The 12046-nt window shown below is 40.0% G+C and overlaps 1 protein-coding gene across 1 annotated transcript in view; it reads left to right on the top strand.

Moving 5' to 3' along the window:
- Art7 (arginine methyltransferase 7) overlaps positions 1-12046 on the top strand; it is an 83534-nt gene that overhangs the window by 34345 nt on the left and 37143 nt on the right. The window contains exon 8 of the mRNA XM_071671952.1: positions 5630-5795. Coding sequence (XP_071528053.1) covers positions 5630-5795 — 166 coding nt within the window. The remainder of the gene's footprint in view (positions 1-5629; positions 5796-12046) is intronic.

The following is a 12046-nucleotide window of genomic DNA, read 5'->3' as shown; positions in this document are numbered from 1 at the left end:
TGATTCATGTGAGAAACTGCAGAAGCTGGTGACTGAGTTTGGTAAAGTGTGTGAAAGAAGAAAGTTAAGAGTAAATGTGAATAAGAGCAAGGTTATTAGGTACAGTAGGGTTGAGGGTCAAGTCAATTGGGAGGTAAGTTTGAATGGAGAAAAACTGGAGGAAGTAAAGTGTTTTAGATATCTGGGAGTGGATCTGGCAGCGGATGGAACCATGGAAGCGGAAGTGGATCATAGGGTGGGGGAGGGGGCGAAAATTCTGGGAGCCTTGAAGAATATGTGGAAGTCAAGAACATTATCTCGGAAAGCAAAAATGGGTATGTTTGAAGGAATAGTGGTTCCAACAATGTTGTATGGTTGCGAGGCGTGGGCTATGGATAGAGTTGTGCGCAGGAGGATGGATGTGCTGGAAATGAGATGTTTGAGGACAATGTGTGGTGTGAGGTGGTTTGATCAAGTAAGTAACGTAAGGGTAAGAGAGATGTGTGGAAATAAAAAGAGCGTGGTTGAGAGAGCAGAAGAGGGTGTTTTGAAATGGTTTGGGCACATGGAGAGAATGAGTGAGGAAAGATTGACCAAGAGGATATATGTGTCGGAGGTGGAGGGAACGAGGAGAAGTGGGAGACCAAATTGGAGGTGGAAAGATGGAGTGAAAAAGATTTTGTGTGATCGGGGCCTGAACATGCAGGAGGGTGAAAGGAGGGCAAGGAATAGAGTGAATTGGATCGATGTGGTATACCGGGGTTGACGTGCTGTCAGTGGATTGAATCAGGGCATGTGAAGCGTCTGGGGTAAACCATGGAAAGCTGTGTAGGTATGTATATTTGCGTGTGTGGACGTATGTATATACATGTGTATGGGGGTGGGTTTTGCCATTTCTTTCGTCTGTTTCCTTGCGCTACCTCTCAAACATGGGAGACCGGCAAAAAAAAAAAAAAAAAATATGAGACAGACGAAATAATGGCCCAACCCACCTACATATACATGTATATACATATACATCCACACACACACATATACATACCTATACATATCAACGTATACACATATATATATACACGCACAGACATATACATATATACACATGTACATAATTCATACTGTCTGCCCTTATTCATTCCCGGCGCCACCCTGCCACATAATGAAATACCAACCCCCTCCCCCCGCATGTGCGCGAGGTAGTGCTAGGAAAAGACAACAAAGGCCACATTCGTTCACACAGTCTCTAGCTGTCATGCATAATGCACCGAAACCACAGCTCCCTTTCCACATCCAGGCCCCATAGAACTTTCCATGGTTAAGCCCAGATGCTTCATTGATTACATGGTGTTGAATTTAAATTTGATACGAAACTGTATTGTGTGAGAACAATGTAGAAGCTGATGAGTATTTGTCAATACTTTAGAGGCAAGCATGCATGCTGGGGGATGTGGTGGGGAAGGGTGGTAGAATTATAGTTTAACTTTCTGGTTTATTGTCCTTTCAGTAGCTTATAGAGGTCTATTCCATGGTCAGGAAGGTGCAGGAAAAAATTCTGCTCTTTTCACTATTGCTACATCTACTATTATAAGTGAATTGTTATTGATCTGAAGGATGTATATATATGGTGACTCTGGAAAATGTGTAGATTGTCTTATGGCTTATGCTATTAGGAGAAACACTTGTGTATGTGTTGGATAGATAATGAAAAGAATTGAATTGAAATATGGAGAAATAATGATGTAGAGTGTGATGTTAGGGAAATTATATAAGAAGGAGGGAGGCCGACATCGGAGGCACCTTCACTTTTGAAAGAAACTACTTAGCATACATATGCTAAAAGTCCTGACTAACTAATCAACAACGTTTGCACCTGTTTTCTTGGGAAATTTAACTGCAGTGTCATCCACTCCATCTGCTTTGTCACAGTTCATCTTGTGCAAGACTTGCACCGGCTCTTTTCACCAAACCATTTGCCATGACTCTCGCTCCTGCTGTCCCAGTTATTAACCTGTCTTTCTAAACATTTCTCAGTGCTCCCAGAACATTTGCCCCCTCACCCACCGTGACTCTAACTCCCATGGTTTCATTTGCTGTCATATCCACTCCCAAGTATCTAAAAACTTTAGTACCTCCAAGTTTTCCAAATGACCTGTCTCTCTCCACTGCTGAACCAAATTACTAAGCTTTTATTCACATATACTCTAAACTTTCTACTTTCACACACTTTCCCAAACTCAGAAGCCAAAATCTACAGTTTTTCACTCAAATCTGCCACTAGTGCCATGTCATCAGCAGCCAAATTATTCATGTATCTGGTGTGAATTCACCTCCCTCACCACCTCATCTATATTCAGATGAAAAAGCAATGATCACATCATACATCCCTGCTGCAGACCCACCTTTGCATGGAAGTGCTCACTCTATATTCTTCCTACTTTCACATTCGCTTTACTCTGGTTAAGATTTCTTCACTGCTTTTGACAGCTTTCTTTCCACACCATATATAATTGTCACACCTCACGTAGAGTGTCTATATCAACCTTCTGATGTATTTTTTCCACCTCCCTTAATGCCACTTACAAGTACATCTGTTTCTTAGAGTATGTCTCACACACATCCTCTGCCTCCCCTGAAGCCACATTACTCCTCACCAGTCTGAAGCACTGTGCATACCACCACCCTCTGGACCACCTCACTCCCATACAACTTAGCAGGTACACTTAGCAAACGTTTACCTCAGTAATTTGAATTTTCAGTTTTGTCATCAAGTGCTGTATCATGAGCCATAGATACATTGAAAATCTTAACCACCCAATCAACAACAGTCACTCCTTTTCTTAAGAAATTCATCTGTAGTCCTATGCACTCCAGCTGTTATGCTTTACTTCATTTTATGCAAGTTTTCATGACATATTTTTATTGCAACCACTTGCTGTGACTTGCTCACTTTGCTTATCTCCACATCCAAAATATCCCACATCTTCCACCCTGTCATTGAACACATTCAACTATCCTTCAAAATTCTCGTCACTACGTTACTGCCAGTTACCACTTCTTATAGTAATTGATTAGGGTGTTACTGTTCTCCACTTTCTTGAGATGACACTGCCAGTGAAATTCACCTTTGGCAAGGCTGTATCATTGTCACTTGACAAAACAGAGTACAGTCTCATCAGATATCGTGTCGTTTTAATGGAGTCAGACTTTTCCTTGTTACTTAATGTAGTGCATTACAGCACAGTAATTGTAGATGGATGAATAGATATTATTGTAGTTATGCAACCCCAGGTCCCCTTTTAGAAAGGGGCCTTTGGACTACATCCCCAGACCCTCACAACCAGTGGCTGCCGCAGTCCCAAGTCTGCATTACACATAGTATCAAGTGCAAGTTGGACTTTTTTTAAATGAATTCTTTGTCAATACTGTACTCTTTTTTGTCAGCTGACAGTGATACAGCCTCTCCAGAGGTGACTCTTCACTTTCAAGTAAGTGGAGTTTGGGAACAGCTGTATAAATATGTATGTCAGTAGAAAGATAGATTGATAATTTTATTTAACTTTATTTTATTATTTTATTTATAGTTTCCCAAGGACCAATTTATATGAAAGAATCCTGATTGTCCATAGGCAGGTATATGGATAGATGTAAGCAAAGTTTTCTATGAAGATCATAATTCTTGTGCTTTCTTCTGATGCCTATTGGTTAAAACAGAGGAAATCTCACCATATATGCATATCCATAACATTGGTTATTACAGCATATGAATCCTGCTATGTCTTTTTCCAAAAGTAGGAACAGAGGGGGCCAGGTGAGGATATTCCAAAAAAGGCCCAGTCCTCTGTTCTTAACGCTACCTCGCTATCGCGGGAAATGGCGAATAGTATGAAAAAAAAAAATATATATATATGGGCCTTTATGTATTTATGTGTATGATTGGATAGGCCATTCTTCATCCGTTTCGTGGCACTACCTCGCTGATGCAGGAAACAGCGATTATGTACGTATAATGAATATAATGTATATACTTAGTGTTGATGTGATGGTCTTGATTGGGGCCTCATCTACTTATGCCATTACAGCTAACTTAGAAAAAAGAAAACTATCTTCTCACATTTACCAGACTAATCTGTGAGTTTCTGATTTCTTATGTAACAGACAGCCTCAAAAGGACCTAATGGTCTGTTGATGTTTGAATTCCTTTTGTATTCCCTTCTGTTCCTTTGGACTATATGGTCAAGACAGTACCTATGAAGCATTTACTTATAACATGAAGCATGGTACAGGATGAGCATCCCTAATACAAAAATGCAAAATCCGAAATGCTCCAAAATCTGAAATGTTTTGAGTGGCGACATGCTGTTATAAGTGGAAAATTCCACACCAGACCTCACTTGCCCATGCTGGGCTTTGACGCTCAGTTGGTGCCAGTTTGTTACAAACCATCGTCACCGCCAGACCCACATGCTTAAGTAAATAAGTGTAAGAAAATGATTGCTTATCAGTAGCATATGAATTCAGAGTCAGGAATGAAGGTGATGCTAAACAACCACAGGTTGTCCGCATGGGTGGCTGATGTTGTGACACCTTAGCTTTCTGATGGTTCATTGTTACACAAACTTTGTTTTATGTGCAGAATTATTAGAAATATTGTATACATTACCTTCAGGCTATGTTTATAAGTTGTATATGAAACATAAATAGATTTTGGGCTTAAACTTGGGTCCCATCCCCAGGATATCTCATTATCTAAGTATCCATCATGACAGATGTGGAAAACAGAATAGTATGGAAACAAACGGATTCGAGCTGAGACGTACCTCAATGTTTCGACTGTTCAATGGTCTTCTTGAGGAGATATTGATTCCAAAATTTGGCGGGACCATGTTCTCAGCATGTGATGATCACCCAGTCAGACACCTTGGGATGTCGCTTTTTGATTGGACCACTTGTCCTGCTGCCTCCACCCATTCACAGCGATCTCCGCTTTCTGATGTGACCAGCAGATGAACTCAGATCTTGTGTAAATGTTGTTCTTAATCCCTTCCTCTAGGTAAGCTCTTACACTATCACTAAATGGTTGACGCCAAGGCAACTACAGGCAAGTGACAAACCGTTTGGTGATAGTGTGAGAGCTTACCTAGATGAAGGGATTAAGAACAACATTAAGACAAGGTCTGGGTTCATCTGCTGCTCACATCAGGCAGCGGAGATTGCTGTAAATGGGTGGAGGCAGCTGTAAAAGTAAATAATCAGAGAGCAACACACCAAGGCATCCAACTGGGTGACTATCACTTGCTGAGGAACACAGTCCCGCTGAATGCTGGAATCAGTATCTCCTGAGGAAGACTGTTGAACAGTCAAAACGTTGAGGTATATCTCAGCTTCAACCTGTATGTTTCCATACCATCTAGTTTTCCACATATCTCATTATGTATGTGCAAATATTCCAAAATCTGAAAAGATCCAAAATCCGAAACACTTCTGGCCCCAGGCATTTCAGATAAGGGATACTCAACCTGTAGTATTGATTTTTAAGAAAGGCTTATATGTCTTTTTGAGATTTAAATTTGTCAAATAAGTTTTTGTAGGTTATATGCATTGTCACTGTTTTAAAGAGTCTGATTTGAGTATTTGGTTTTCCATTGATTAGACAGGTGTTGGAAAGGAAGTAGTGAAGACATTCCATGGAGAGACCATTGGATGCAGGCAGTGTACTATCTCCCCCAACCTCGTACAGTGCACCAGGACACCACACTGACACTCTTGTCTGCGCATGATGAGTACAGTCTGTGGTTTAACATCCAGAAAGATGAAAGGTTTGTTTTTTGAGTAGTTTTAGTTTGTTCAGAATTTTAAAGTTGCAATATTTGAATGAAACATTGTAGTAAGGGCATAGTGTTGATACTGTTTCCCCATCATTTGTACTAAGGGTTTTGTTCTTAGAAAACCTTTGTATGATTGAATTTGATATAAATGAATGTGTGCTTCTGTTTCCATACTGAAAAGAGGATTCTATTCAAGTGCCAATGTTCCATTTTTATTAAAGATTTTTGCAAAGTTTCTAGTCGTAAACGAACAATAGTTTTATAACAAAATACTGTAAGTAGTATTGAATGAACTTTGTAAATGTATTATTATTAAGGTACTTGGCTGTTGACAGCAGGTGCTCAGGGTGGTACTACCATCCTTACTGTGAGGAACCTTAAAATGGTGCCAGGAACCATCTTACACTCTCCATGTTAGGATTCATGGTCTTTGCTTCCTGTCTCGTCAAAATAGGACCATTAGGCTCGTTCTGCCACCTTCTCCCTACGAACACCATACACTTACCCAAACATCACTTATTTTCTTTGCATAAGTACTCTTACCACCTCCTGTCTGCACTTGCATTTTTAAATTCAGTCACGATAGAGTCCAGCAAATGTATGGCCACTAGACCTTGGCATCATGGGGTGCTAGGAATCTCTAGATTTCCCTGCTTGACTCTACTGACAGTGATAGAGAGGACTCTGACAGTAGTAATACCATCCCCTCCCATGACCCATCCCTCTCTGTTAGGCCTTCCTCTTTTTCTCTTCACTATATCAACATTCGTGGTCTCTGCAGTAACCTCTATCCTGTTGAACACCATCTGCCTAGCACCTCTTCTAATATCTTACTGCTCTCTGGGACCCAGTTGTTTGATGATGTTCTCACTAGCCAATTTTTTAAGTCCAGCTATAATCTCCACTCATAATTCCATTTCAAAGATGGTGTTTGTGCTTATTCCAACATTAGCACATCTGTTGCATGCCACGAGGACCTTGAGTCCCCAACTGATGCTGTGTGGCTCAGGGTCTGTCTCCCAATCACCACACTTTTCCTCAGTTTTGCCTATGCTCTCCTAATTCTACATATTTTATATCTTTCTTCAACTCTCTGAACTCCGGCTATGAGACAGTAGCATCCTGTCACCCCTAAACCAATATCCTCTACTTACAGGAATTCATTGTTCTCTGTTCTCAGTGATCTAAACCAAATTATCCCCCACCCTTACCATATTCCTGACTGCTGTGACCACTCTCCCTAATATTCTAGATCTGTTCTTCACCTCTAATCCATCACGCTGTCACTATGCAGTCTTTACCCCAATTGGTTCATCTGATTGCACTCTCATAAATGTATTTATTCTAATGACACCTTCCTTTCCAGCAGCCCCATCTAAGCATGAATATTGCCATCTTAACAAAGCTAATTGGAATAACTTACGAAAATTCTCTTCTGATTGTCCTTGGGTAAATTACTGTCTTTTTTGTGGTGATGCTTCTGTCCACCAAATGCATAGCAGAGGCTATTCATGTGGGAATGGAAGCATTTATCCCCTCTTCCTCTAAGACATCCTCTTTTTCCAGTCAATGGTTCAACCGTTTCTGCTCTGAGGCCATTCAGACAAGGGATCAAGCATATCAGACTGGAAAAACTCTCCTTCTTCTTACTCCTATTCAGCTTTTACCACTCACTGTAATCATTGCTAGTACCTTATGGAGGTAAAGTGTTCCTTTATTCAAAGGAAATGCAGTAACCTCTCCTTGTCATTCACTGATAGATCTTTCTGGTCTTTGGCTAAGGACATTGTGAACAACTGTCATTCTACTGTAGCTGTCTCTCCCATAGACGTAGCAGCTTTCTTTGATTCCTGTTTCTCCTCTAACTCCACCATGGATGACTCAAACATTCCTTTGCCCCTTGATGTTCTTACTAATCCTATACACCTCTGAGTAATCTCTTTTTGGACTGTCCAAAGAGCATTTTTCTGTTTAGAAACAAGAAAGGCTTTTGGTCATGATGGCATCCATCCTCATTTACTGAGAGTGTGCCTCTGAACTTGGACCCGTACTTGCTTGACTGTTCCGTTTCTGTTTAAAATTGTGACTTTTTCTGCTTTTTGGAAGCATGCATTGATACGTCCTGTCCATTCCGAAGAAGGGTGACTGGTCTAACCCCTCTAACTATTGTCCTGTTGCTTTACATCTACCATTTACAAAGTCTTTGAATCCCTCCTTCACTCCCATATCCTTAGACATCTTGAATCTCGCAGTCTTCTCTCTGATCACCAGTATGGCTTCCGTAAGGTGAGATCCACTGGTAATGTTCTTTCTTATCATACTAATGTCTGTTCATCACCACGTAAAGATTTTGGGGAGTCTTATGCAGTTGACATTGATATATCCAAAGCTTTTGACAGGTGTGGCATTGGGATCTCATGTCTAAGCTCACCTCCCCTTTTACAAACATTCCTTCACTTTCTATTGATTTCATCCATGTATTTACCTTGAAATTGGACAAATGTAAAAGATACTGTATTATATCAGGGACATAAAGCTGATAATAGGGTGCATAATCATCCCTGATTTCTAGCCAGAGTTTAGGTTCTTACTCTTTGGATTTACACATCTGATCAATAGTGAAGAGAATTAACCTTTGGATGAATGTTTCTGAGGATGCATATATTCGGTTATTTAAACCACTTTTCTGTTACTATACCAAAGGACTTTTGTGGATTTTTTATCTCAGATCGTATAGGAAATTGAGTGTCATAGAATATGAGGGTGAGAGGATTTGATTGATTTTTATTTGTATGGAATCCATATAGACACCAATGTCTAAGATATTTATATAATGTATTGAGCATGACCTTCCACAAAGTATCTCTCCTTCCCTAAGAGTATATGGTATGGGAGGGAAGATGCTAGAAGCAGTGAAAAGTTATTACCAAGGATGTAAGGCATTTGTGCGAGCTGGAAGAGAGGTGAGCGATTAGTTCCCAGTGAAGGTCAGTCTGCGGCCGGGGTGTTTGATGTCCCCATGATTGTTTAATTTATTTCTGGATGGGGTGCTCAGAGAGGTAAATGCAAGAGTTTTGGAAAGAGGGGTGAGTATGCAGTCTGTTGGGGATGACGGGGCCTGGGAAGTGAGTCAGTTGTTGTTTGCTGATGATACAGCTGTGGTGGCTGATTCGAGTGAGAAACTGCAGAAGTTAGTGACTGAGTTTGGAAAAGTGTGAGAAAGGAGAAATTTGAGAGTAAATGAGAATAAGAGCAAGGTTATTAGGTTCAGTAGGGTTGAGGGACAAGTTAATTGGGATGTAAGTTTGAATGGAGAAAAACTGGAGGAAGTGGTGTTTTGGATATCTGGGAGTGGACTTGGCGGTGAATGGAACCATGGAAGCGGAGATGAGTCACAGGATGGGGGAGAGAGCGAAGGTTCTGGGAGCGATGAAGAATGTGTGGAAGGTGAGAACGTTATCTCGGAGAGCAAAAATAGGTATATTTGAAGGAATAGTAGTTCCAATAATATTATATGGTTGCGAGGCATGGGCTATAGATATGGTTGTATAGAGGAAGTTGGATGTGTTGGAAACGAAATGCTTGAGGACAGTATGTGGTTAGAGGTGGTTTGATCGAGTAAGTAATGAAAGGGTAAGAAAGATATGTGGAAATAAAAGGAGTGTGGTTGAGAGAGCAGAAGATGGTGTGTTAAAATGGTTTGGACATATGAGAGAATGAGTGAGGAAAGATTGACAAAGAGGATATATATGTCAGAGGTGGAGGGTACAAGAAGTGGGAAACCAAATTGGAGGTGGAAGGATGGAGTGGAAAAGATTTTGAGTGATCGGGGCCTGAACCTACAGGAGGGTGAGAGGCATGCAAGGAATAGAGTGGATTGGAACGATGTGGTATACCAGGGTCAATGTGCTGTCAATAGACTGAACCAGGGCATGTGAAATGTCTGGGGTAAACAATGGAAATGTCTGTGGGGCCTGGATGTGGATAGGGAACTGTGGTTTCGGTGCATTACACATGACAGCTAGAGACCGAGTGTGAATGAGTGTGGCCTTTTTTTGTCTGTTTTCGGGGTGCTGAAGCAGGGGGTAGTGATGCTGTTTCCTGTCGGGTGAGGTAGTGCCAGGAATGGATGAAGGCTAGCAAGTATATGTCTGTGTATGTGTATGTATATGTGTATATGTTGATATCTGTATGTATGTATATGTGCATGTATGGGTGTTTATGTGGATATATGTGTATATAAGTGGATGGGCCATTCTTAGTCTGTTTTCTGGCGCTACCTCGCTGATGCGGGAAACAGCGATAAAGTTTGATAAGATGAAAATGAATAATAATGAAATTGAGCATGACCTATCAAAAAAAGGGTTATCAATGCTGTGCAGCAGTAGCTATTCAAAATGCATGGGAGCTTAATGGAAGTGTAGGAATCCTATAGTTAATGGATTCTTTAGGTTCAGTATGGACCCCATGGTTTACTGAAGTTAAGCTATCAAGTTTATGCTGTGTAAAGGATGTAGGGCACATTGGGAAATTGTGTAATAACAAAAAGTTCTTATTCAAAACTGCTTTGTAATGTTTGTTGCCAGATTTTTTTTAACATATATTGGTATATCTTTATTTTTATTAGCTAAGTGAAACTAGGCTGATTTGATTGTGTCAGATCATAAAGAAGGGTAAAAAATGAGGTATAAAGTGGCAGAACAATTAATGATTTCTGTCTTTGAACTGTGGCTTGGCACATAACCACTGAAAGTTTATGACAGAGCATGATATATTATGACAGTCCATGTTAATTTGGGGGACCTTTCTATAGATTTCTGGACTTTCCATTATGCTGAATCTAGGGAAAAAATGTGTATGACAGTACTAAAGTGAAAATATGAAAGTGTGCTCGGGTTTTGCTTAGATGAAGAAATGAGGGGAATTTTAATCCTCCACTGAAGAATAACACGTACACTTGATATTGACTAAAACCTTTTTCATGCTTGTGGTGAGAACTTAAAATGTAAAGTGATTTGAATTAAACAGCAGTGCAGACATGAATGTTATCAAATTGTCTGATGTGGGTAAGTTTTGTGAGTTCTGGAGTGACTTTGCTACTCTGAATCAATTACTTTTTTCTTTTCCACAAAATAGAACCAGTCACAATCACAGGTGCCCACATCAAGGTCAGGCCTGATGGAAGAAATATGAAAAATTGTCACTTATTCTTCAAGTGATGATAGACCTATGTCTTAAAAGAGGACAGATTGTAGGGGTCAGGTGAAAACATCATGAGGTAAGGAGTTCCACAAGCTAGCAATGGAAGGAGAGAAGGAAAGAAGTAGACATATGATTGACCATCCCTCAGGCTGCTAATACACAGTATTTGTGGGTTGTAGTGGAAATTTCGGTGCCGCTTGGAGTATGCGTTCTAAAAGGAATGGAGTAGGTATTTTTACTGGTTTGATGAGAGAGTAAATATCTTGTTAAGTGCAGTGGATAAAGTAACAAGTTTTTGCTTGCACTGTCTTGTGATGTTGCTTATTGATGATTTACATCATCTTTTTTCAAAGTTTAATCATGTTCATATTACTGCAGCTCTTTAATGTACAGTAAAATATTAGTGCATCAGCATGCCCTGTGCTGTATGTTTGTTTAGATTTTTTAAATGGGAGATTATGCCCTCTTTTTGTCTAAACCTTCTTCCCCACTGTTGATACGTTAACTTCTTTCACGTCTGTAGGTATTTTGATGTTAGCTAAGCTTATCTTCGTCTCTTTGCAGTAACTCTTACTTGTTTTCCTAATGTAGGTGCTGCTTTTTGGCTCTCTCCAAAGACTGAATATAAGAATATCTTTCATTATCCTGAAATCCTTCCAAAAAGATTATATTTGCATTCCCAGTGTGTAGAGATCTCTTCCAACCAATGACTAAATTATTCAGACTCAGGTGAAACATAAGTGGAATATTAATCAACCTAGATGCATGTAAGGCTCATAGTTCAAGTGAAATCTCTCTACCCTTTTTTTTACTAAATAGCGACTGCTTGTGTGTTTTGGGCTCACCCACAGCAGTCAGAGACCACAGAGATGATGTCATCAACCAACTGGCTCTTAGCCACTGAAAACCCACTTATTTTCTAGATAGAAAGTTGTCAAGATGTGCAATAGTCCAGTTTTTTCCATTCTTTGGATTAATATCCCTTATATTCTTTAATGTATGCTGTAAATCAGTTTATAAGATAATATTGTACCCCACTT

This window comes from Panulirus ornatus, chromosome 17, assembly GCF_036320965.1.
Source record: "Panulirus ornatus isolate Po-2019 chromosome 17, ASM3632096v1, whole genome shotgun sequence".
Taxonomy (NCBI): domain Eukaryota; kingdom Metazoa; phylum Arthropoda; class Malacostraca; order Decapoda; family Palinuridae; genus Panulirus; species Panulirus ornatus.
Note: the sequence above shows the minus strand (reverse complement) of the source record. Positions and strands in the feature narration are given on the sequence as shown.